This window comes from Myripristis murdjan, chromosome 6 (assembly GCF_902150065.1).
Source record: "Myripristis murdjan chromosome 6, fMyrMur1.1, whole genome shotgun sequence".
NCBI classification, from domain to species: Eukaryota; Metazoa; Chordata; class Actinopteri; order Holocentriformes; family Holocentridae; genus Myripristis; species Myripristis murdjan.
This window is the reverse complement of record NC_043985.1, coordinates 13,500,505-13,527,567: the sequence shown is the minus strand read 5'-3', so window position 1 is coordinate 13,527,567 and position 27,063 is coordinate 13,500,505. Positions and strand designations below refer to the sequence as shown.

The following is a 27,063-nucleotide window of genomic DNA, read 5'->3' as shown; positions in this document are numbered from 1 at the left end:
GTGTCAGTGCTTGGTGTTTACGCTGGAGGGAAATGTGATCCATCACAGGCCGGGGCTGTTACCCAGGTGTCTGAGCACAGCCTTGCACAGTCATCTCATCTCACCTTCCCCCCCTTCCTCACTAACATGACAGCTGGCTGAGGAAAAGCGCCTTCAAATTACCTTTTCTCCGACATGCAACCTCATGTTTACACATGTATGCACACACACACACACACACACACGCACACAACCACTGGCAGACCTAGATGTGTGCCAGCTTTAGTAATGATATGCCACAGAATGTGTCACCAAACAAGTGCACTGGAAATTGAGCAGCAAGGTCAGGGTAAATATCAGCCCAGAGGTACAGTTGCCATGGAATAATTAAGCAGTTGTGAATACAAGTTAACAACTAAATGCCTGCACGTTCCTCCTTCCTGAGATAATCTGCAAAAAAGCAGCAGCTTTCCTGAGATCACAATCCTCTAATCTTCACTTAATTAGGAGGCAAGACGCAGTGAGGTTCAGTGATGGATTTTAATTACATGCATGCTCCAACACTCCTTACAAAGGAACAACGGTACAGCATCTGGATCAAATTTGTCAGAGTTAATATTTGTGTCCCTTTTACCTGGGGTTCACCTGGAGTGTTGAGGACATAGTCATATCAGCTCTACAGTACTCGGCCAGGTTAGCCAATGGAAATGGATGTGTGTAGTGCACAAGACCTTGCAATACAAGATAATGTTTGACTGGTTGTAAATCAATAAGCAACAATCTGTTCTAAGCCAGTCCTTCAGCTCAACCTGTACGATTTAAACAAGCATTATAGTATGGCAGAGTATAGACTATAAAGCTGCAGTTCAAGGTAGAATGGGAGATGAGGTATTGGAGGAGAGGCATCAAAGGGATCCAGGGCACATTGAAAACCAGAAAGTGCACATAGCCTGTGGTGAATCCTTAAAACTAACAATCATGCACACTATGATAAAAGCTTTTGGAGCAGGTGAGCTAAAATTCTCCAAGGCTAAAATAATACAGCATGGTTATTTTCATCCTTACTACATACAGTGAGTGTTCCCATTTGGATTCATATTACAAATTACATATATATCAGATATACATATTTAAAACATTGTTAATTATTAATTATTATACATATTTTATCATGAACCATAACAGTGAATCAGTGCAGCTCACACCTTATAGCTTTACACTAGATTTGCATTTGGCGAATTGAATCATTTCCATGGGTGTCACGCCAGTGGCTAATTTCTGCAAATTTACTAGCAATATACAAACAATATGTACATCATCGTAATTCTTGAAGTAGGCCCTCATGGACCAGTGACAGTACCACAATAAGATTAGCTGCATTTGTGGAAATACAGCTAGTGTGCTGCATTTGTATAAAATATGCAAGTTTCTGAAATCATTAGACCTGAAAACAGACAGCTATGTGCATGAGGTGTTTTGGTTAAACCTTAACCTGACATGATCATCAAGGCATTTCTATTTTCTTTTTTTCTGCCGTTTGTTAACATTCCTGTTTTAATAATGAAGTTATTTGTTGGCAGCTTAGTTTAAGTGGCAACAAATGACTGTAACAACAGTAAAACAACTACATTCAAATTAAACATATCCAATCTCTGTACTTTTCTATGAAAGTATGAATAAACGTAGCTTTCTGTGGAAACACTTGTGTCCTAACATAGTTTAAAAGGAAAACAAACAGTTTAAAAGTGCTTGCTTGGGATAAACTACTTGTAGTTACGTGTTTTCGGAAGGGCTGCAATATATTATCTACAGTATTCTGCTTATTAAGAGTGCAAGATGCATTTGTTGATGCATCTTCATTCAGGGAGTTCCCTACTCCCCATATCAATTGTCAGTCCTTCCTCTAAACCCAACACGGTCCTCTAACGTCACACTGTGCTAAACATAGTTGCTACCACATGCATCTTCACTTCCAAAACAGTGAGACAGCAACATTACAATACCAAATTCACCATCAGAGTCTATGGGCTGGGTGAGGAGGGCAGTGTTTAGGGTATTAGATGCAGTATCCACCTTGAAATATGATGATAAAACTTTTTTTTTTTTCAGGTCTACACATCTACAGATCCAGCGATCACACACCTACAACACACTAGCCGTGATAATATTATATCCTAGTGGATTTAGACTGAGAGGAAAGTTTCCTGGTGAGGTATAGGTGGGTTGTGTTGGGCCTAATGCTTGGAGGAGAAGAAGGGCAGCCCGTTATACATGTCGGCTCTGAGTCTGGCCCACTCAGTGAGCCTCTGGACGGAGCTTTTCTCCCGGGTGAGTATGTGAGCTGCCTTCTTAAGCTTTTCATCATTCCTCTCCAGGTAGCGGATGCCCTCAGCCTGCAGCAAGTTGAGCTTCTCGTGTCGGTTCTCGTCCAGGGCGATCTCCTCGTTCATGTAGGGGTTGAAGCGGAAATAGGTGTCGGGAGGGAGTAGGCCATCAAGCATGGTGTGAACCTCTGGAGGGGACGGGAGGGGGGAGTTACAAGGGAAGTGAGAGTAAGGACACACAAGAAGAATACATGACATACACATAAACACACAAATAACTTCCTAATAGCCCCAATATGTACAAACATTCAGAGATCGTAGTGAGAATCAGTAGAGCATGCAAATCAAAGCCTCCCTGTCAGCTCTGTGACAGCGCTGCATGTGTTTGGAGAGTAAACGTTTGGGACTGAGCGTGCAAGCGCCTAAATCAAGGTTATTCCAAGTGCAAATGTCTGGGGTGTTGTTTTGGTGCAGGAACTCTGTCATCGGGGTTTTCAACTGCTAAGTCTGACAGGTTGGATAAAAACAAAACCAATAAACATATAACTGCATATAAACAAGCACAAGGTAACAATAACAGGGTAGATATGCCTCAAGGATCCAATAGGCGACAGCAGTTATTTGTGTCAGTTTTCCCACAGAACATTAGCTGAGGTGAGTTATAGTTCAGAGTGGGATTATCTTCAACAGCATCTTATCTGGAGGTTATTTGTAGCATTTTACTTTTACTTTTTTTTTTTTTACTGTTTACATAGCTGATCACTCCATTACTTAATCATAGTTTGAATATTTTGTCACTGAAGAGCAAAGGTGCAAGTCAAAGGTGCAACAAATCCCTGAGATGAAAATGACTTAGTTCTTTGTATAGATAAAACCTGTTGTTAACTCCTGAGATCAAATATATTCTCATATCCTACAGTGCAGTTTGTTGTCTATAAGCTCCATAGATTATGAAATGATTACATTGAAAATGAACAGTCTTTTCTTTGTTTTCTTTGCTATTCTAAGTATTATGCTTAAAAAATACCACTTTTGTTAATGTCATTTGGATGTTACAATAGTTCCCATTCTGATAACAGATTTGAGTCTTGTTTTTTTTTTTTTTTTTTTTTTTTTTTTTTCTTTCTGGCTTTGACAGACTTGAATTTAATAAAGAAGATGTGTTGCAAATTCCAGACAACCCTAAATGTTTCGTATGTTTTTAGCACTCAAGGCTAGACATTACATATAATTCTGCTTTTCACAAAAGAGCAGAGCACTTCAAACATGTTTTCACTGGTTGCTTGGCAATAACATGATCCACAGCTAGCGTTTCCCACAACCATCTCTACAGTATTACTAGATCATAAAGAGGCGGCCAGTGGACACAGGGCCTACTTCATGAAAACAAATAATGGTTGGAATGTTTTGAGCCACAGGATTAACAGAAAGTATATTCATTCATAAATTAAATGGTAACTGCAGTACCTTCATCTGTATCCATAAAAACAAACTGAGTGTCCGCTCATACACAGAGAAACCAGGAGGCTGATAAACACTGGGGCAGGAGGGAGGCATTTGAAAAGAGAAAATCTGTGATGTACACCCTTGCTAATCTGCTGTTTCTAAATAACAGAGCCCGAATGGAAAGCTGGGGAAAGCTTAATCCCTAATACAGGAGTAGCAAGCGCAGAGCAGCATCTGGGTCACACACTGCACCACATCAGCAACAGGGAGGGGAATGAGCCAAATTTAGGAACAGCAGAGGTGTCCATGTCCAGAAATGATAAGGAGACAGAGGTTGCTACTACAGTGAGCCACAGTGGGACATATTCAAAACAAAGCCAACCTGCACTGCAGTATTTTGTGACTGATGGCATCACGAAACAATTCCTTCCTTCAAAAATGACACAAAAGGAGGCAGCACAACATATTTGCAAAGTGAGCTCTATCTAAACAGTTACCTTCAGTGTTGGTGGCACTGCTGATGACGTTGGTGAGCTTGGTCTTGAGGCTGGTGTAGGTGACGCTGTGCTTGCCAGGTGTTTCAAAACGGCCCGTACCAAGTGAGACCACACACTCCAAGGGCGTGTTGGGCCACAAACATTGACACTCATGGATAGCCAGCGCTGTGGGGTTGTTGATCAACAAACCTCCATCCTGTGCACAAAACAGAGAGTCTTGTACAGTTTGTATGGTTCAATAAGGCAAGACCACAGTCAGCGAAACCAATTAATTGTCATTTGAAACAACTACTACTTTTCATGGATTTTAACAGTCAATAGACTGAATTATTGAACAACATCTGACAAAACAAAAGGAACAGATCAATGTGGAGTTTCAGAGCTACTTGTAGGTCTACAAAGAACAGAGCTAGGTTGTTGTTGTTTTGTTTTTTTTTCCCCCTTTCCCTTGTTGTTTCAGTGTGACTGGCTTTGATATCGAACAGCCGCCCAGGAGTGCTTTTGCTTTGGATCCATAGTCTACCCAAGGCAGTGGGGGAGTTAGAGGAGAGGCTGTGGGGAGTGTTGAATAGGCATGAGGCTGAGAGGCCGGGGGGCTGGGAGCTGGCAGTGGGATCAAACACACAGGGGCCTTTCCTCATTAAAGAGGCCAGGCTGGGGGGTGGGAGCTGCAGGGCCCCAAGTGTCTGGGGACATACTAGCACTGCTTTTCCATGCACATATGCTGGCTTGGCTTTACTTGGTTTGACTCGGCATGTCAGCCCAGTGTGGATAGGATTTGTGTTTCCATTACAACAGGGCTACCTGCTTGATGATGTGTCTTTAACTAACAGTGGATCCCTGCCGGCCACTTGTGGGCATGTTGACTACCTTTGTGTAGAGCAACTGGCTGCTTCGCATGAATGATATTTTGTTAACTTAGAGATTCACTGATTTTTTTTTTTTTTTTTACATAGATAGACTATCAAGTATGATAAATGTTTCATAAATCTTGCTTCACTATTTCCTGATTGTAAACAGCTCTGATTCAGACCTGTTCAATTTCTCTCTGACCAATGAATGATGATGAAGCTCTCTGACATTGCCACATCCCACTTGAAGGTAGGTCTGGTGCACTTTGGACTGACTTTGGAGATGGTCCCACCTCGGGCGCGGCTAGGCACAGCTCAGCCTGCTTAAACTGGTAATGGAAATGCAAATCAGTGTGGTGTGGTTTGACTCGGTGCGGCCAAAAGTGCCAATGGAAAAATCCTAAAGGGGCAAGAGAGCTTGTTTACGTGGCCAGGCATAAGTGCAAGCTAGATCGAGAGATCACATGCCTATTTATGTATGAATGCATATAATTCGTAGTGTATGTTTGTAACCAAGTGTTACATGTGCTCATATGCATTAAGTGTGTGGTAGAAACAGTGACATTGGGGAAGGGAGGGGGGTGCTACACTCCTGTAGCACTGTGGTGTAATGATATTTCTCCCTGTACAAATCAGTGAGAGCACATAGTATGATGGGGAATATGAGGGCTGCCTACCAAGGCACAGGTCTGTTAATCATCTGGGGAGCTGGAGTGAGAAATTGTGTCATCCCCTTGAGGACCCAAATAAAAAATAATTTAAAGGAGAATTGGATATGGTAGTTAGACTGAGGGCAACACTCAGTAATAGCCCCGATATACAGAACCCAGATAGACGGTGGTCACTGAATGAGCTGTGTGGTCTTAGTATCGCTTGGCATTGCATTCATTTTAAACACAAGAAAACTGAGTGACATTGAGAAATTGCAAGATGTGAGACAAAGCAGGCTACTGAGGGAAATTAACTGAGCATGAGCTATTAGTTCAAAATGAAAATTGTGAGAAAATAAATAAATAAAAGTCATCTTTGATCATGGCATAACCCCAGTCTGTTTGAGTCACATCATCTGATGAAAAGAGCCTTTCTTGAGTATGCAAGAAAAGATCTTTTAGGGATAATGTATGAATCATTTACAGCCCTCTGGCTAGCTATAAACAGAGTCCCCTGTGAGAGCCAAAGCCTTTGAGAGTACCCATCTCGCTGACTGAGATGGGAGTCATACAAAAATGTCTCACCCTGCTACAGAGCCGGGAAGAACTGCTGAGGTAGCCATTGAAGTCCGAAGCACGTCATTATGTGCCAGCAGGGTGTCTGGCACACCAAGGAATGAATCACAGAAAAGGGAAAAAGCGGCTGGACTGGAGTTGCTCCTAATGGAGAATTAGAGGGTCGAGCGCTGCAGTGAGCACCAGACAACCCCAGCTGGAAACAAAACAGCTAAGCAGTTTTCTTATCACTCCCACCACTCTAAGAGACTCCATTTTCTAAACTCAGTGGCAATTATGGCAACAGCCTGGGTCCAGTTGTGGGTTCTTTCTATTCATAGCTGGGGGCTGTTTTCACAAGCACAGTGCCTGGCCTTCCACACAGAATCAAGGCATGTTACATTAGCAGCCAACCACACAATTCTCTTGTGAGTGGAGAGCTGAATGCTTTAACTTGTCTCCATTTCAGTGCACCTGCTTGAGCTGTTTTCGGAGCTAACGAACAGAGTTGGGGCCTTGAAGGAAAGTCTGTTTTTTGGCAGTAAAGAAGCTCCATGGTGCCACTGGAAGAATGGTAGGTTTTCTGTGTGGTGGTGTACTTTTGGAGGGATCAATTATTCAGAAGATCATCTGCATCCGTCATCTCCCTCCACAGCTGTCAGAAACAAACAAGCCTCCTTGAGGGAGATGGTACCAGGCTCATCCCACACTGAGAGGAGTTTGGCAGACACTGAAGCTGCAATGGCTGTGCCTAGACACTTTTAGGGCACTTTTCGGTGAGATCCATACCTGGCCCATGGCCACATTCACACTAGGGTTTCTTGAGGCCAGGGCATATTTGGACTAGGAGTTAAGTTAGAAACAATGATCTACTTATGGCAAAGTGCAAATGAGCTTTGCATACAAAACAGCCCAACTCAAGCTGCCTGTCAAACACTCAGCGTGATGCAAGGCAAAGGTCACTTCCCTTCATGGGGATTTAAAGCTGTAATGCCGCTCACATTTAAATGCCTCAGTCCCACTGTCAAATGTGCCATGTTTAAAGGGTTAGAATGTCCTCAGAGGGCTACACTCCTGTCAATTGTGACGATCTGACATGACTTTAACCTCACAGCCTGAAGGGACATTGAATTTTTAGATGGCCAATTTAAAATCCTCATTGGGTAATGGTGCTGATAGGTTTTCTGAAAGGCTTAATGTTTTCCTGTTCCAGTGTTTCTCAATTCCGGTAAAGCTCGGTCGTTGACTCTCCAGAGGCTTGAAACTCCTCTAGCCTTGGCTCTGCCCTCCAGGGACCAATGGCTGATTCACAAATCAACCCCTCATTTTCCTGTAGCCTGGATAAAACAAGTTTTCAACTAATTAGGGCTCTTACACCTATGGGATCATGCTTCATTTCTTCAGCTGAGCAATTAAAATGAATTATGGATTTAGAAAGAAATTGTTCATACTCCATATTCTGAAATAAAACTACTGTGACTATATGAGACAAGAGATCAAATTCAGACAAAAGACTTATAGGTCTCATATGTTGCTACTGAAACTTTTTCTGCTGTCATTAACTTCTGTCAGCTTATCTTCATTGTTCCAGTTTAAGCTGTCTTAGAGGGGGAGCACTGATTTGAATAGGAAAGAGCTGCTATCATCAGAATCAGCAAAAGTCATTTCACGCCTCAGTGTATGCCAGCTCCCATTAGCTGGGACAGCAAACTTTCTCTTCTTCATTCTGTGTGTGCCTCTGTATTTTTCTCCCTCTACCCCAGGGCTATGATTCAATGTTGTCTTGTATGAGAGTCATGATGACCAGCCACAGGGTGGAGAACACAGTACTTGCTGTAGTCTGAATGAGGGGAGCCATCGACATACATTTGGTGGAGCATTCACATAGGAGCCCCAACATTCCTCTTTCACTTCATTGACAAGGCTGGACTGAGAAGTCCAGATCTCTGTCATGATTTATTAGACGCCTCTGGCAATGAGGCAGTCTTCCTTCAGATGTTTAATTAGGGAAGTCTTTCATAAGTTGTGCACATCTGATTCTGCCTGTCACAATAACCAGTCTGTATTCCTGCAAATCTCCTGTGATGTAATCAATAAATTAAATAATTAAGTCCTGATGGACAGGCTCATACTCCCATATGTAGTGGCAATGTTTACCATAAATTTGCAAAATTAATACCTGTTGTTTGCATGCAAAAGCTGCTTTCTTAAGTCAGAATAAATCTGTTTGCTGAATTAACTGAATCGCTTAGCTAGCATCCAATCTATATAAAGGCCACGGCTGTGAATGGCAATGCTATTAGTGTGGTGAGTGCCAATCTTGAGGGGTGGCCAGGTCAAGTCAGAGGTCTTCATGCCACATTATGTAATTATGCCGACCAGTTCTCCACTCTGGCCTTTTGCATTGCAGGCCCTAAAGGTCACAACAAGGTTCAAGTCGTCCTCCCAGGCTGTCAATGAATGAGGGACCCATCTGGGTGGGGAAGAGTGCCAACTTTGCCCCAGGCAGTGAAAGCAATTGAGATTTATTGTGCACAGTACCTTTTCCCAAACACTGGGCAAATAGATGAGCACACATAGACACCTAATATTGAAACACTGAATCATCCCTGCATGCTGTGACCCTTGAGATGGACTGTGTGACAGTGCTTTAATGATACAAAAAGGTGTGGCACCCCTCTCACATATTTATTTGGCATAGACTCCTGTATGGCTTTAGGGACATATTTGGTTTCCTCATATGAGAAAGCATAATTGTGCTGTCCATCATAATAAGCAATCTATTGGCCAATGTAAAGCTAATTTCCTCTGTGAGCTCAGGAGACGTGGCTGAACACACACTCGCATATTAAACCATTATTATGCAACTAATTGATGTGCTGTCTTTGACGATGTTTGATGCAGATGATTTATTCAAAAAAAAAAAAAAAAAAAAAAAAAAAAAAAAACTGCTGCAGCCACTGTAGTATGACACCTTTTAAGTGTGGTGTGTGCTCTGTTAGGCAGCACTGTGAGAAGGTAAGGGGGGGTAGAGACAGAGGAAGTCAGGAAGGCTTTCACACAGCAGTCAGTCAGTCAATGTAATCAGTAGACAGGCCTAATCCCTAAAGAAGTGTGCCAGCGCAATCAAGTGTAAGTGTTTGTGTGTGTGTGTGTGTGTGAGAGAGAGAGGGTGGGGGGTTGGGGGGCAACGTATGTGTGCAAAAGGAGAGAGTAGCCAGTTAGAGAAAACACGACAATGAGAGTATGTATGTGTGTCTGAGTGTGTGTTTTAATACTCAAGGCAGAGTGAGATCCTGAGTCTATCTGGGGATAGGAAGCTGTCTGCAGCAGGCCTGAAAAGTCTGATCTCCATCCCCCATCAACCTTGAGGCCCATCTCTCAGGGCTTAACACAGGAAGAGTAGGCCATGATGAGAAGGTGGCTAAAAGCTCTGATTTTCCCCCGTCTCCCCTGGTTGAATCTATCCTTCTCACTGCCCCCTGCCTCCTCTGTGTAACGCTGCAGTGTTGTGGTGTACTTGCTTTTTTTTTTTTTTTTTTTTCCAAAGTGCCACTGATCTTCTTTTGCACCATTAGTTAGTATATATGTCCTGTGCTGCTGCTTCTCTTTATGTGTACATAAATTATTCAAATGTGTGTGTGTGTGTGTGTGTGTGTGTGTGTGTGTGTGTGTGTGATTTATTACCAATAAGAAGTTAAGAAATAGGTGATGCAGTTTACTGAACTATGTTGTTCGAATGGCACTTAGTTATGTGAGGCCCTCTGCCTCTTTGCCTCTTTTTCTCACATGAAGACTAAGCCTGCAAATGATTATTTTTAGCATTGATTACCGTATTTCACCAATTAATAGCCCAGGGGTTCAATACGCAAAATCAACTTGGGCCCCAGGCGTTTAAAAGAACCAGACAGCTATTCGCTGCAGGCCTTTATTTATTTTTACACAGACATGCACCAGGCCATTATTGTGATGACAGTTACTGTCCAACATATTTTTTAGTACAAAAGTACTAACAATATGGTACAATATGGTACACCTTTTTTTCTAATGTTAGCTAGCTCTCTTATTTTGACAGAAAACAGAAGTGCCGCACAGTTATTGTGCGGCTAACTGTTTACTTCTGCAAAAATAAGGTGAATAGCCTTATTTTGGGTTTACCTCAATATAATGCAAATTATCCGGCGGTTATTCGGGTGGGCATTTAATACGCGAAATGGGTGCAGACCCCAGCCGTTTAAAAGAACCAGGCAGCTATTTGCGGCCTGGCGATTAATTGGTGAAATACGGTAATCTATCTATTATTTTTTAGATATTTAAATTTCTTATTTTGTTTATATAGTGTCAAATTAATGACAAATGCTCATGAAAAGTTAACAAAGCTAAAAGGAATGTCTTCAAAATGCTTCCTTAACCTAACTTTGACTAACAATCAAAAAAGTCCAAACTGTTCATTTTATTATAATATGAGAGGAGAAAAGTAAGCTAATTTTAGCATCTTGGTGATGCTTAGTAAAGCTGTAATCAGCAAATGTTTGGCGTTTTTATTTGCTGAATGACTAACAGTTAAGTTATTTTCGAAATCAGAATTTTCTGTCTACCAACTAGCTGATTAATTGACTAATTGTTTTCATTACGAACGAAGGCTCAGCATAACAACTGCTTCTTCTGTTGCTCATGAAGGTCAATGTTTATTGTCTTCGCAGACGGGGAAGAGTCATCTGGAAGTATGTAGGTGACCTACTCCATTCCTGGCTGGGCAGACTCTTTGTGTTACGGTAGGGCCCTCCGAGCTGGAATTGGGGACGCAGCACACTGATCCCATGCTTTCCATCAAAAGCTGGCAGAGGTGGGCACATGCTTCCATTCTTCCCAATTGCCTCGGGAGACACCATGACAACTAAGCGGAAAAAATTGGGCCCTCCTCGCCATTCCACACATGCCCTGGCATCCTTTGTCAAACGTCTGAAGTCTCCTATTTCTGTGGTCTTTAGAGCAGAGATAACTGCGAGAGCTTTAATGTGAACATGTGCCTCCTCCATTCCTTCAACTCCTCTATTTTTTCTCCATTTTTCCCTTGCGCCCTCACACCAAGGCATCCTCACTGTGGTTATGGCGGCAAGTGCTGAGCTGTGATAATGCCATGGTTGCGCTGCTTCAAAGGTCTTGCTCCCAGTCACAATTTCCCAAATCTTACAGCAGCGTGAATCTGAAGTTCGGGCACTTTCCGGCTGCCATTCCAGGCCACAGAATCTCTGAGACATTAACAAACAATCCTAACTTTCTGAATCCCACCATTTGATGAGCACATGGTGTTGCCACTCTGTAGCACCCACTATACAAAAGGGTTATTGTTTGAAGCTTGAAGTAAGTGGAAAACTCTGTGGGCGCCCGTGGAAAAGGACAAGATGACTCCCTCGCTCGAGAATCCTTACATCATATACACAGCACGTTATGCTCACGGGCCTGTTTCAGAAGCTCAAGCAGCCATTCAGTAAGCATTGGGCTGATGGGCATTATGAAGCTGGTCCATGACTTCATTTAGACATAAAAGTAAGATTAGTTGAAAGTTGTTTGAAAAAGATGCAAGATACATTGCAAGGGACTCATTAGTGAAATTTTAACTTTATCCAATACTTCATCCTATAGTCATGGTTTTGCTGGATGGCTCGAGTGGGCTGAAACACTGAATATCCTCAGTCCATCTGTCTCTGACATTGCCACTGACTGTGGAAATGGACAAGAGCGAAAATCCAGGTAAAGCTTGGGACACCTGTATTTGGCTGTCTAACAAGACAGACAAGAGGTGAGGTAGAAAGTAATTTCATCTAGTTTATGGTTTGATGTGTGTGTTTGCTTGTATGTATGTGTAGGGATGTATTCCGTTATGGATGACAGAATTTACAGGTTATTCATCAGCAGTTTTTACAGCAGCATTTCTAAAGCATTTTTATCTGGGGCGAAACTTCAGGTTTTGACATCAGCAAAACCTCTTCACAATTCTGTCATAAACTGCTCATAAATTGGATTTGCCCACGCACAATATGTATTTTCATTTGTTTTTATTAAGGCCCCCAAATCACATTAGCCTGAATGAATGGCGAATATGGAGGGGGAAAAAAACATGATACAAATTTAGTAACCAAGGTCTATATTTTAATATTTTGTCAGTATTTCATTTTGGTATTTCATTACTTAGAAATGAAACACAAATAAAGCAGCAATAACTGAGGTTTCACATCAAACATGTTAAACATATTAAAGTACTGACAGTGTCTCACATTTTCTCAGTATGAGGCTTCCCTGCTAGCGGCTAACTGACAGAGTTTGGAATAGCAGTTCCATAATTAGATCGTCTGTCTTTTCATCTTCTCATCAACAAGGCAGACGTGGCAGTCAAACAGCAGCATGTGATGAGGGAAGCACTGCATTGGGTTAATTTATGCGTCTTAGAATAGGGTGAGACCCGCAAGACAGAAGGCTGGGGAAATCTCCCACCACAGGTGGGTTTTCATCATCCAGTCTCTTTCATTCTCTCCCCCCGCACTTCCCCATTCACCAACACAACTAACACCGCTTCCAATTAAGAGTTTGGGAGCATGTCGACACAGGATACTGCCTTTGATGCAAACAGATGCTCATTCATCTGTGCGTGTGCCATGCAGTGTGTATGTTCATTTCATCAGTGTTTATACACTACATCTGTGTTTCCCATGTCGATTTAAGGTGATACTGACAACTCAACATGACAGATCAAACCCAGGCTAATTCAGTTGAATACTGAAACAGGATAGTAAAATGATGTGGTCATCATATGCTTTCTAATAACTCAGGTGTTTTCTAATGACTAATCCTTTACTAGCAAGGCTGTAAGTTAAAGTGACCGGAAGCACCATAACTGCTGATCAATAAAATGGTGCAGAGTGGACGGGAGGTTTCTTGTTTCACTGGTGGCTAATGCATACCTGTATAGTGGAGATGGAGTTAAGTGTGTTTCACTCTGACTCCATCACTCACTCCACTGTCAAAATGTAACTGACTGGAAAGAAACCCTGACAGGAAGGAAATGGAGGCCCTCCTTCCTGCTTGCACAGATGATTTTTCTTCTCACCATTCAACCATTCAAAATTTCAACAACTATGAAGGGGATTTAACCTCATTTGCTCAACGGTAAACAGTAGAAGATGGCAGTACACTTGATGGTCACTACATGTGAAAATATGGTATTAATGTGAAGCAGGGTGAGACTGGAAGAAAGCAGGAGTAGTAATCAAGCCTTCACGGAAATGTAAAGGTTGAAAAAAGCAGGCAAAAAGGAAAGATGAACTACAAAGTCAGTAGAGGCCATAAAACTCTGTCCTAATTGACACAGAAAGATCCACCATAAATTATTGTGTAATGATGGCAAGCAGCACCTTTTACCTCGCCTTGTGTTTGTGGGTTGCCTTAAGCCTGAGAACAGCAGACTAAAGACCGGTCCAATTAAGCACAGGACAAAAATGAAGATGAAGGATCACATAATATATGATTCTGTTATTCAAAATGGTTTACCAAGAGTTCACCGTAAACTGAATTATATAATACATTGTACCATTTCCTTATCCATACATAAGCTACAGTTGATACATTTATATGAGAAATGTATTTTGAAGTGACATCAGTACAAGAATAGTGCTAAAAAGAAATTGAAACTTCTTTCACATAATTTGTATTTGCATACATAGTGATTTTTTTTTACTAATTCATATAAAGTGTATTCCTACAAATTAAATCATGCAAGAATGGAGCAAGTGCAGTTAGACATCTTGCTGATATTAAAGACATTACTCAGTTAATTTTCTTCCTCCTGTATCTGAACCTCAATTCACTATTTGACCTGCATTAAATTGCCCTAGTCTGACTTTACTTTACAATTTACTTACCACCACCTGCTGGAAAATACCCCTGTCTTGCTTTTAAAAAAGACTCCCTATCTTTTGCCTTTTCATTATCTCATTTCCTTATATTCACTGTTTATATCTATTATTCCAGGGCCACATGGAAATTTGTTACATACTCCTCATGATTACTGTCTGTAAAAACAATGACATAGGAATTTAAGCTCACTCAACTGCTGGAATCACATAAATCATTCTGGATAAAGCATCAGCTGACAGCATATACCATGTGAATATCAAGTGTAGAAACCCTGCCACAGGCCGCAACTTCCCTTGCTCTTTTACGGAATACTGATAGGATACATTCCAGCAATACCTTCTTAGAAAAATATATATTTGTGTCATTATGGCTAGTTCCACACTTGCATTTACTCCTTTTATATGAACTGTCTGACCACAAGTCCATACCACTGTGTATTGGGACTAACCTGGTGGAGGTCGTTCCCCAAGGTGAACTCCTGGAAATACCCTGGTGCAGCCGAGGAGGCACGGATGGCCTGCCACAGCTGGTGCTGGCAGCCACCCAGGAAGTGGGAGCGGACCCCGGGCAGCAGGTTGTAGTTTCTGAACACATAGGCCTTCAGAGAAGTGCCCCGGTTCACAATGGTGCTCACTGCTGCCACCTACAGGACATGGCATATCATTTTCATATGAGACAGCATTTTCCAAGCAGATATAGAACACTGGTTGAAGGTCTGCCTCTTCATTTTGTATCTGTCTGTTATGTACTCTAACCTGTTTTAAATAAGCTACATAAAGACAAAATGTCTGTGATGCATTAATGCAAAAAAAATCGATCAGAATTTGAATATAGATATATATATATGGACATTAAGCAGTAGTGCTCCAATTTTGCTTGAAGGATCCAAGTATAGATGGACTGATTAATTGGCTGATATTCAATACAAGAATATTTAATATAATAATGATAGTACCTGGTTGATTGTGAAGCTGGCTCCACTTAATACAACTGTAAAATGAGCTAGAGAGTAAAACTAACCTGGCCTGTTATTTAAAGACAGGCCTTTTGACCTGCATTGGTATGATTCTTACAAAAAAAAAATGCATATCAGTACCAGTATCAGTATTCAGCATTATCAGATATTGCTATGAGCCTAAAAAACAACCATTCCTACAAACTTTCCTACGTATCAGGTCCAACATTAGCACATTAGCAACATTAGCATTTTCTTGACAGTATAAATCAATCAAATCAATTTGAATATCGTCTCTTTTCTGCAGACATCATAGGATACTAAGATGAGTTCTACCAACACAATAACTTATTTCCTTTCCCTGTAAATGCTGTCTTATGTGGCATTCGAGTGTGTGTCTATCCTGGGCTCTGTGTACGTCACTGGACTCTACACTGTAAACTACAAACTATTTGGTGCCAGAGAACAGAGAGGTATCATTCAGACAGTCAGACAACACAGACACTCCTTTAAAGCTCACCTTAGGACATTTGGGGTTTCTCGAAGTCTCCACAAGAAGATCAGAGCCCATTTTCTCTCTGAGAAAGAGATGATGGGATGATGCTAATGCTTCTTTGTGAATTTAGGATGGTATCATGGCTTATAATTACAGATCTGTGCCTGCAAGCAATGTCTAATCCTCCTGCATATGTATCAAATAATGAAGTGTGCTATCATTTGGTCAATACGATCAGCAAGCAATAACAGACAGAGACAGTATGAAATTTTCTGTTAAATTCTTGCAATATTTTGTGACACATCAGTGCTTCAAAGACCTTAGATATTAACATATTGGCTCAGTCAATTAAATTTTCAAACTTTTAAGGAGATGAGAAAAACAGGCTTGATTTTTTAGCTTTATGTCAAGGGATCTTTGAGTTTATCAAATGAGTTCTGAAAGGGTATAAGCCCATGAGAATGGAGAATTACTTCAGACCTTAAAGAATAATGTAATCTTTCAAATGAAGATAAAACATGAAAATCAACGAGGCTGGAATACCATTTTCAAATGACAACTTCTTTAAGTGACTATGGGTAAAAACATGCCTCAAACAGCAAGAGCACATATGTATTTTTGCAACAGCACTATAGCTGCAATGCCATGAGAATCAAGAAGTAAATACAGCTCAGTCAGGGGTGAGACACTTCGTTGATCTATACTTGTGCACTGTTCATTCTTCATCACTGCTTAAAGCACTTCTTCATCAAGCAGTACTATCTAACCTAGTTAAAAACGTAGCTGTATATTTTCACATTATTCCAACAATCCTGTTCTTGTATTCATAAAGAATCAATCATCATGGCCATGAATGCACCCTGAAGCTGTAGAGAATCTATACTTGCCAATAATGGAGAGTGTCAGTATTGACCTAAATCCCTAACTCTGGCAATGAAAGTGACAGACTCCACCCATTCAACTGTATGGGGCCTCTTCTCTACCATCACTACAGACAGTGTGACAGAGGAACTGACTTGAGGATGTTCTCCCAGGTTTCACTGTTGTAGAAGGCGTGGCTCCAGCCCATCTTCACTGTACCAATGATGACGTTCTGCTTGAAGACATCTGAACCCAACTTCCTGTATAGATCATCACACTCGTTCAGCGGTATTTGGAACACGCCGAGCATGAAGCCTAGAATAGCACCTGAGGAGAAAACATAAACAAAGAAAGGGTTTGAAAGGTACTTGTAACCATTCATATACAAACAGACCTTTGTAAACAGGAAGTATAAGTGCTTCTGCCTTTCCCATGAGAATTCCAGCAAGGAAATGAGTTGTTGATGAAGAAAGCATACCAATAAAAATGTAAAGCATACTAATAATGTGAAACTCATAGACAAGTCACAACCTAAGACGTGGCGACAGAGTTGACAGGAAGTTAATTGCCTGATGGATTATCTGTTATGGGTATTATTACCCTGGGATGATCCATTCATAGCCAATAGATAGGATTAGCATGGCTATCACATTACAGACACATCTATGCTGTTCTGTTTGTAGCATCTGTGTGTTCACTGATAAGAAAGAATAATCAGTATTACTGCATCTGACCTCCCTCCAAAACTAAGCGACCCCCTCCTGGGATGACAAGGCACACTGCTGTTCTGAGGGCAGAGATGAGGTGTATTTGAATAATATGCGTGACCAGTCTGGCCAGATGTGCTTTAAATTTGAGAACATCGTCCTATCCAGTAGGGGGATTATCATGGTGCTGGGACACACTCTCTCATTAAATCTGAGAACGAGCTACCTCCACCTGGAGGGGATTAAGTCACAGAGAACTGCTAGGAGCTTGGGACAAACAGAAACTTCTGGTGATGATTAAATGACAATGTGTTTTGCAGACAAAATGCAATCCTTCTGAAATGATAAATGTTAAAATGATATATAGACAGACAGGGGAGACAGAGTCTGGATATGGTCCACAGTACCCCCATGTGGTGGTTTTGCATACTGGAAAAAAGATTTCCACCAAACCAACAACTTCTGAAATCATGGCTAATATAACATAAAACTCAATCAAAATAGAGTGATTGAAAGATTCATCCAAGCTCAAAAATTTAACACAGATTTACTCTTGCTTGACAATAGTCTTGGCTGCATAGTAGCAGGGTTCAGGTTAGTGTTGTGGTGAGGCCATTAATGCCAGACAAGAGCAGGGCGGCAAATGGGTCAGTGCGTGTTTAGTACAGCCAGTACAGCCCATGGTGTTATACTCTGCTCCAATAATCCACACTCCACACACACACACACACACACACACACACACAGACACATAACTAGGGCAGGATAACAACGTACCTGTGCTGACACCACAAATATAATCAAACAGTTGGTAAATGGGTTTGCCTGTCAGGGATTCCAGTTTGTGCAGAGTCTGAAGGGCAACGAGTCCCCTGAAGGTAAAAACACAGACAGACAGACAGAGAGACAAACAGACAGACAGACAGACACATAAAGAGGCATGGTTCCATGAGATGACAACAGCAGCTCACACATGGGCTACACTTTCTTAAGAAGAGTGAATTCAAATACAAGATCAAACACAAATAAATATCCATGTCACTGAGTTTCCCCTCGGAACAAAGCATTCACATGATGTGACACTGCCAACAGAAAAAATTACCAGTACCTTTGAAACAGTTTCTAAACATTTTGATCTGGCCTTGGATATAGACTCAATATCAGCGACATGTGCCTTAGAGAAAATCAGTAGAAAAATGAAGAGCTAAAGGACACTGTACCTTAACCCTCCTCCATCTATGGACAAGACCCGTATGCCCCGACCTTTGACAGGGTTATGGTAACCCATCAAAGTTAAGGCTTCTCTAACTGCAGCCCTCAGACCTGGGTCACTGGCCTGTCTCAGACGTAACAGGCACGGGATAGCTTTCTCCTGAGGAACAAATAGCAGTCAGGCATGTAAATGAAAAAACATTGTCAATACACAATTAAAAGGCAAGCACTTTAGTTGAGAATAAAACATGCAACTATAAATTCTCCCTTAGCTCTCAGTTGCTGGATGTCTATGGGGTCAAGTAGCAGCTGCTTGATCCCACAGACAGAATATTGCTGTTCAACATAACTTCAAAATGGACACAAATGCATAAAAATTGCCCACTGTAGGTTCATAAAATTACCCAGAACTATGTTTCTTTCTCTGAATGACAGACATTTAGGCCATTGTACAGCATTGTTCCTTTTGGTTTATTACAAATTCTTCATGAAATCATTTGTTTTACACTGTCTCTGTGAGCCTCCCCTGATGTTGCTCGGCAACCTCTGGGGTGGGCCGCCTCCCACTTTGAAAACCTCTGCATTAAGGTATGGCATGTACATATAGTTTGTGAAGCCCTTTGAGATGCGCTTGTGATAAAGGTCTACATAAATAAACTCGACTTGACTTGTAACTTTTTGACACAGCACGGTGACATATTGAATGGCAAGTGGAAACTCACAAACAGAAGCAGAACAATTGTTTGATAGTTCACACAAAGTACAATGTGATTATGCATGCAGCACACACAATGCTGCCACAAACTGTGTCTTCACATCATGAGAAAGTGCCAAACTCAAAGGTTGATTTGCTTTGGCATGCTGCGCTAAAGTCAACAACAATCAGACACACTGCTGACAAAGCTTCCAGCTGTTAGCATTCTGGAAAAAAAAGTAACTGACTCAAAAATTGTAACATAAAATTGCAAGCATGTTTGGATTGCTCACCTTGACAGCTACACCACGGGTCTCTGGGAACTCTAGAAGATGGTAACTAAGGTCCTCCACTCTGCTGATGTAGACCCTCACATCTGATGCCCTGTGGAGCGCCTGAACCAGTGCCCGCGTTCGATTGTCCACACTCACCCTGGCGATGATCTAGGAGAAATCAAATACCAAGGATACCAGTCAGGTCCTGTTGTTATGCATTAAATGGGATTTAAGCTGGACAATATTGACAAAATCAAACATCACATACGAGAGATTTTTGATTAACAGTCATTAGTAAAGTGGATATGATGACGAAGGTATAGGTAAATAATAGAACTACAGCAGTCTAAAGAAGCTCAGAAAATGGCAAGCCTGTACTGTAAGCCTGTTTTTAAAACCAGGAAAAGACAACAGTTATGCCATATCAACATATTACAATAGCCAAAACCTCATAGGATATCTAGTCTCATATCACAATATTGATATTACATTGCTATATCATACATTTCTAGCTCAGCTGGGATTCTTGTTAAAAACTGACAAGTATGTTGTTTGGTTTGTCTCAATAAAAATCTGTCACTCTACATATCAGTGTCCATTAGGATACTGTAATAATGCCAAATGATATCAATAGTTGGTTTCCCAACATAAAGGCCTTGCTTAGGCAAGACAAAGTAAACATCTTATTAGGCCTCTAATGCCATAAAGGGGGCTATTTTTAGAGGAAGCTTCTCAGAACTGACCAGCCAGAGTGTCAGCACTCTAACATAAGTCATATAGAGCAGCAAGAGCTCAGATGACTGTCGGTCAGCAGGCATCATGCCATGATATACCCCACATCGACAGCTATTCTGCCACGTGAGCATCATGTTTCACTTAGAAACACAGACACAGTTCATACACCACTTTGTTGACATTGGTGTCTGACCTACAAAGTATGGCTTGGTGATATGGAAAAAATCAAATATTATTTTTGATCAATTACCTTTATATAAATATTGTGATGATACTGTAGCGATGACTAATGATGCTTTCACAAAATATTTTATTGCAGGAGATTTCTGATAAACAATCATTAGTAATGTGGATATGATGTCCAAACAGGCAGAGGCAAATAACAGAACGGCTATAACAGTCTATTAAGTTTAGAAAATTGCATCTCTTTACTGTAATGCAGGTCAGGAAAAGATAATACATCCAATCCAAGAAAAGACAACACAATACCTGAACTCCAAGATGACATCTAGCCCAGATCATGATGCTGGTGTAATATACATGACCTGGCCTAATTACAGCCACACAATATTTAAAAAACAAAGTAACAAGAAACCATATGAATGTATTTAGAGGCGGTATTAATCAAAACATGGCCTATAATATTTAAGCAGAACCTTTAGCAAATACAGTTTAAGTTTCTCCTCTATGAGCTATATTATCAGAAGCCCTGCTTCAAAAATACTGGTGAATGCAATACTAGCATTTCTACATATGGCATAACACACACACAAATTGTTTCAGATACCTTTTCCCTTTGGAGCAGAAGTCGCTTGGCTTTCTCCTCCGCAGCCTTTTGCTCCTTACTGATTGTGGCCTCAACCTCTTTTGGTGGTGCATCCTCAGGCTTCTTTTCCTCCACCGCAGCAGTTTTGGATTCTGCTGCCCTGAACTTAGGAACCAGTGGTGCAATGTAGCTTCCTACAAAGGCCTGCACGGTGGGAGCAGAGTAGGATAGGTAGTGTCCTAAGCCCTTCTTCGGTGAGGTTGGAGAAGCTGAAGCAGGGGATTGTGCGACTATTTTGTTAGACACTGGCACGAGGTCACTAATTTGTTGATCCTGAGTGGAGGCAAGGGAACCATTGCCACCATTGTCCACGTTCTTTATATTGGTCTTTGTGCTACTACTAAAGTATGAGTTGATGTGATGAGCCAGGTAGTTGTAAGTCTCATCCAAGCTGACTGAAAAGGTGCTAGGGTGGAAGAGCGGTGTGGTGGATTTGGAGATTGTGGTGCTCTTGCTCTCTGTGTCGCTTGCTGATGGTTTAGCTTCCTCTGACCTCCTGGCACCATTGGCTTTGAAAGTAGAAGCGACACGCCTGAGCTTTTTCTCCTTAGGTTCAGGCACACTCAGATTTTTGGAAGTGGCAGTTGCCTGTGAAAGATTATTTGAAGGTGTGGAGGTAGTGGCACTTATGCCAGATGTGGCAGCAGGTGTAGGGGTAGAAGGAGTTGCAGGAACTGTTACAGTAGCAGGGGTAACAATAGTGCTGGGTGTAGAGGCTGTGGAAGTGGGGGCAACATGGGTGGGAGCAGGCGTAGGTGAGGCCGTACTCTTCTCAGCTTTTGGCAATATTTCAATGCTGCTCTGAACCTCCTTATCTCCCTGGAAAGAATTGGGCTTGAGTCTGGAAATTTTAGAGAGAAGTTCTGTATGAGTCCCACTCACAGCTTTAGAGACTGTGTCCAGCGTGTTCCTGATGCGCGACATGTGTTGGCTTAGGCCAGTAGACCAGCGTGAGGCTGAAGTGTTCAAACACAGGGTGCTGGTGTGGAGTCCAAGCCTTTGCCTCACCTGGCTAGCTCTACTGAGCCATCCCTTGCGTCCCCTTTGGATGTGATTCCAGCTGAGAGAGCCAACCTTACAGCTGACCGGTTGCTGCAAATGAAGCCTACAAAGAGAGGTGCGTAAAGGAAACAAGGGAAATGATGCTGTTGGCCTGAGAGCTCGGGCTTGCCATAAGTCAACTGCTCTGCTCACTTTCAATACCAAGGTATCTGGAGTCCATCTAGGAGTCATCCCTTAAGGTCTTCAAGACGAGGTTTCAAAAGTTATAACATCCAAAGGAGATTACGTTTATTTTATAAAGCTGGTGGTGGAAAAAAAAAAAGTGATGCATGCATGAATGAATGAAAGAAACAAAATAATAAAAACAGTTGGAGTGATGGCAAAGCTAGCGGCTCCGAAAAGTGGTCATTGAAAATTATTACATGATAATTACGTGGGAGCTTATTCTCTATTTGATGCTGGCAGGGAAAAAATATAAATACTGTTATATAACTTGTGCCGCGGACAGTACACTTCAACATAAACATGAAGCTAACACAGAGTTCAACGTTACCAGCTGACACTTAGCTAACTTAGCTACTGTAAATAACCCTCTTTAGTAGGCCGCACAAAACATGATAAAACATACCAACTTTCTAACGAAGTCTTTCCGGAGAGGAGAATAAGGCTTTCTTCCACTCATTACATTGCCGTCTCATGTTGAAATGAGGACAAAAACACATTACCATTCACCCAGGCAGCTAACAGGCTCCGGGGTCGTTCGAACTGACACTTGCGGTGCTCTAGAATGACGTGCTACGTCATCCGAGGGAAAAACAATGGTCATGTGATGTTTGGTCTGCTCTGCAATTGGTTGCTTTTTTCTCGGGGCCCTAAAAAGAAGTATGTTGATTGGTTAAGACATTCCCCCGACTCTCAACAGTGATGAGTTTATGAATGACAAAGAATGGTCAATAATTTGGACGATAGATAATATTATGTATGGATAGTGGAAATGCCCCCGTCACATTCACCTTGTGTCCTCGTGTGCTTGTTCTGGTGTAAGGACATTAAGGACAGATGAGGCGCTTACACAAATGATTGTTTTACATAACTTTTACTTGGGAATATGCTGCATGTAAAAAAAAAACAAAAAAAAAACGTTGTAATCCGTTAACTGAGGATAGAGTGGTAAAAGGGACTGTATTCAAATACCACCGCTTAAACGTATGATGTAGTACAAAATCCCCGCAAATACCACAAGATCGCTATAAATGTAATATTTAGACACACTATGGTAAAATTATTAAGGGTATATGCCTTAAAGGTATACCTTATTATTTTCTTCAATGGGAGAAGGGGGGAGTATTGATTATGTTGTTCCCTGATATAGTGGTGCAGCCTGTCGTTCACTGAAAGAACTTCCATAATTAGTATATTTGATGTTCCATTCTTGCAGGAAAATCACGGTCTCAAGATCTGAATCCTTCCGAGTTTATAATAACATGTCTATGTCCACCCCACAGTGTTGGTCTCGAAATTAAGTTAAATAAGAATATTCATCATAACAAATTAAAAGAACCAAGGGCCATTAACATTCTTGTTACCTTCAAATTTACTAACTTTTTTTTTTTTTTTTTTTTTTTTTTTTTTTATCAGTTGGAGTCAGTTTGACCCTAGACCTCCAGAAAATGATTATCATAATAATCGTTACCCACGTTTATGTGTCAGGTATTTTGTGTCTTGTTGACTACCTAAATATCTCTTTAAGTAAAACATACCACCTCCCCCACTCAGCCCCCCATCAAAGGTCTGGTCTGGTCAAAGTTTTTGGTGGTTATGAATAGCATGTTATAGTTCCTCAGTGTCATACAAAACAATTAAAACAGTTTGTGACAATGTACAGTGTACAATTGGGCCTAGAATTTAAGTTAAGTAACAATATTCATCATAGCAAATGAGAAGAACCAAAGGGCCATTAATATCTGACAAAACATGTGTGGCGATATGTTTTGTACTAACCACTAGGGTGCAGCAAAGAGCTCTCCTGTCTGGTGAGGGGACTCGCGTCCAGAGGGGGGAAAGAAAAACGAAGAAGAAATGTCAACGATGCTGCTCCGATGGTGCATTTGTAATAATGCGTACAACCTAACCTAACATTATCTTGTTTATCATTTGTTTAGTAACAGGCAGGCGTGTGATAGAAACAACTAGCACTCCGTCTCCAAAAGGTGGGTGAAGGTGATCAAGACAGAGGACAAGACCAGACGTTAGCCAGCTAGCTAGTGTTAGCAAACAAGGAGTGATGGTCGTCGATAATGAATGATGACATCGAGAGTCAAACAAGCCAGTTAGCCTCACGTTAATGTCATAGTTATCCGTGCAAAATTACTATCCAAGTGACCTCTGACGAGATAGGTAAGAATAAAAGTCAAAACATCTCAAAATATTCGATGGTTTACCAGCTCGTTCTTTTGTTCTTTGGGCTAAACTGGCCCATTACAGTATACACATTACAGTATAAACTAAGATTACAGCATAAACCTAATATTAATTTGTTTGTGGTAACTAACATGATAGCCTAATAGTCTAATAACTAAGTCAATTTAAGTTGCCACCAGAGTTATTGTTGTGTGGATAAGTTTTACCAAATTGACAAAGACTGAAACTGAAGACATACACGTATTTTTTATTTTATTTTCCTTGACACAATATCGTTTCAGTGTAGTTTGTATTTTTATTTGTTAATGAAAATGTTTCTTCATGTCTAGTTTTAGTTTTTAGTTTAGTTTTAGTCAACTTTAATAAGCTTGGTTGCCATGTTGTTTGCTCTAGGTGTTCAGAGTAACTCATGTAACAGTATGACTCAACTCTTGCATGTATTAGAGGCATTCAGCGAACTGACTTGTTCTTAATACACTGTTTCTCAGTATGAGCCATGGCTTTGGAAGCTGATCTCTTTCTTTCTTTCTTTCTCGCTTTCGTGCAGGGGACATCATAACCATGGCGACGGCACAGTCAGCTCTAACCTTTGCAGTGTGCATCTTAATGATAACAGAACTGATACTTGCCAAGAAGGACTACTATGATATACTGGGAGTGCCTAAAGATGCTACTGAGCGTCAGATAAAAAAGGCTTTCCACAAGCTCGCAATGAAATATCACCCTGACAAGAACAAGAGCCCAGATGCTGAAATGAAATTCAGGGAAATTGCTGAAGGTAGGTTTCATTCCTTCCTTATAGAATTTGTTTGGATAAATAATGACTTCGTTTATTTCTCATAAACTAGAATATTACTTAGTTTAACTGCAAAGTTAAACATTAACACCTTTCAAAAGTTTCTTGAATGTAAACAAACTTTCTCTTTATCATAGCTTATGCCTGCAGTGGCATCACCTAAAACTACAATTGATGAGACAATAATCTTGTGCAAACAAGCTCATCTGAAACTTGTGCTCTTTTTCATGTGCAGCATATGAAACCTTATCAGATGAGAACAGAAGACGAGAATATGACCAGTTTGGTCACGCCGCGTTCTTCGACAGAGAGATGCAAGGCAGACACAGGCCTAATGTCCATCAACCTTTCAACTTTAATTTTGATGACATTTTCAAGGACTTTGACATATACAGCCAGAACAGGCATGCCCGTCACAGAAGACACTTTGAAGAGCACTCCAGGTCCCAGCAGGACCCTCACAGCAGACATAAGAGACACTTTCAAGCGGGGTTTGGCGCTGGTATCTTTGATGACATGTTTGATGACATGGAGAGAATGTTCACTTTTGATCGACACACCAAGCAGACTGAAAACAGATTTCAAGGTACATCAAAGCAGCACTGTAGAACGGTGACACAGCGCAGGGGAAACATGGTGACCACATATACAGACTGCACTGGCTCCTGAGATGAGCTATAAAATATCTTTGTACTCAAAATTGCCTTAGGTGGATACAGTAGAATTGTTTTGACTGAGTTAGCAATTAAATACTAAGTTCAAATAAAACTTGAACAGCGAAAATACTCAGTTTAGGTCCAACTTAAAATAAGCTGTTCTTTATGGTCTTGTATTTTCGGTGCAAAAGCTAGTCCCCATGAGCGCTCACTGGCTTTTTTTTTTTTTTTTTTTTTTTTTTTTTTTTTTTTTTTTTAATGATTGCTTCAGTTGAAGAAGAAATTTCATAAATATTTTGACAGTATTTTTGCAAGCAACATCTTTTGATTGAGTTTCAAAACAGTACGTTTACTGTTTTTGGAAGAGTAGACTGGCCTTATTTTCCCCCAGAATATCCATGTTTCTGTTCACCACCTCTACCATTCTCCTGTTGTTTGTATAGTTTCTAGTTTCTATTGCTTACATTGTGCCATTGTGAGTGTTGAAATGAGTGAAAGCTAGAAAACAATAGCAAGCAGGGCAGTTTTGCCTATGGTTGTGAAATGGGGAGCACAGTCAACAAAAATGTGTGACTGCACACATTCTGTTTCTTTGGAGTGTTTGAGTTCCCAGGACTTCTCATTGAAATATTGATGTCTGTTAAACAAAATACAAAGAATGTTAAGTGTGTAATCTGATTTGCAGTGGACCACTTGAGTTATAAGCTAACTGCAGAACGCACAAGATGAGGCGCAAACTAGTAGCATTTCCCTAATATATCATCTGTTACCTCATTCCTGTAAACTAGCTACGATGACATGTTCTGTAGAAACATGAAGTGCAATATTTAAAGCCCTGTCTTTATTTCCTATGTTAATAGTAGTTGTGAAAACATCCCTTAGCACTTTCACTTTTGTGTAATATTCTGAATAAGTGTGTCATAATCTGAAAGAATGTGTTTTGAGAAATAAAAGATAAAAGCCAAATGAGTCTTCCTGCGATTTATTTATTTATGTTTCCTTACTGACTCATTCATTTACTTACTGTTTCAGCACTGGTATTATATTGATCTGGACAACAAGAATATACCTCAGCGTGTCCTTAGTCCACACTTAGCAGGTAACGTGGTTTTGATTGACAGAAACCAGTGATTAGCTGCCAAACATCACATATGCCTCACGCAAAAATATTTGGCTTCCCGCACCTTAGTTACAGTTGTCATGGAAAATAT

At 40.9% G+C, this 27,063-nt stretch overlaps 2 protein-coding genes across 4 annotated transcripts; one reads left to right on the top strand and one right to left on the bottom strand.

Annotated features, from left to right (window-relative positions):
• Window positions 1–504: 504 nt before the first annotated feature.
• Window positions 505–22,753, bottom strand: LOC115360762 (calcium-independent phospholipase A2-gamma-like). Of its 2 annotated transcripts, none has more exons than XM_030053891.1 (10): window positions 22,608–22,753; window positions 20,939–22,280; window positions 19,435–19,584; window positions 18,456–18,607; window positions 18,013–18,107; window positions 16,684–16,855; window positions 15,692–15,749; window positions 14,665–14,859; window positions 4,247–4,442; window positions 505–2,491 (listed from the first exon to the last, which is right to left on the bottom strand). In XM_030053891.1, the coding sequence occupies exons 2-10, from the start codon at window positions 22,208–22,210 to the stop codon at window positions 2,214–2,216; spliced, it is 2,568 nt and encodes an 855-aa protein (XP_029909751.1). In that variant the 5' UTR covers window positions 22,211–22,280; window positions 22,608–22,753; the 3' UTR covers window positions 505–2,213. The 2 variants fall into 2 exon arrangements, with proteins under 2 accessions (XP_029909751.1, XP_029909753.1); XM_030053893.1 differs by having other exon boundaries at window positions 22,612–22,753.
• Window positions 22,754–24,022: 1,269 nt separating this feature from the next.
• Window positions 24,023–26,812, top strand: dnajb9a (DnaJ heat shock protein family (Hsp40) member B9a). Of its 2 annotated transcripts, none has more exons than XM_030054652.1 (3): window positions 24,023–24,189; window positions 24,948–25,178; window positions 25,432–26,812. In XM_030054652.1, the coding sequence occupies exons 2-3, from the start codon at window positions 24,962–24,964 to the stop codon at window positions 25,863–25,865; spliced, it is 651 nt and encodes a 216-aa protein (XP_029910512.1). In that variant the 5' UTR covers window positions 24,023–24,189; window positions 24,948–24,961; the 3' UTR covers window positions 25,866–26,812. The 2 variants fall into 2 exon arrangements, with proteins under 2 accessions (XP_029910512.1, XP_029910513.1); XM_030054653.1 differs by having other exon boundaries at window positions 24,023–24,376.
• The last annotated feature ends 251 nt before the right edge of the window (window positions 26,813–27,063 follow it).

Bases quoted from the DNA above. Each gene is read 5' to 3' on its own strand.
- dnajb9a (XM_030054652.1), top strand. From the start codon at position 24,962: ATGGCGACGGCACAGTCAGCTCTAACCTTTGCAGTGTGCATCTTAATG. The intron at 25,179-25,431 runs GTAGGTTTCATT...TTTCATGTGCAG, and splicing joins ATTCAGGGAAATTGCTGAAG to CATATGAAACCTTATCAGAT.
- LOC115360762 (XM_030053891.1), bottom strand. From the start codon at position 22,210: ATGACTCCTAGATGGACTCCAGATACCTTGGTATTGAAAGTGAGCAGA. The intron at 16,856-18,012 runs GTACGTTGTTAT...TTTTCTCCTCAG, and splicing joins TATTTGTGGTGTCAGCACAG to GTGCTATTCTAGGCTTCATG. The intron at 14,860-15,691 runs GTGAGCTTTAAA...CATGTCCTGTAG, and splicing joins GAAACCCCAAATGTCCTAAG to GTGGCAGCAGTGAGCACCAT.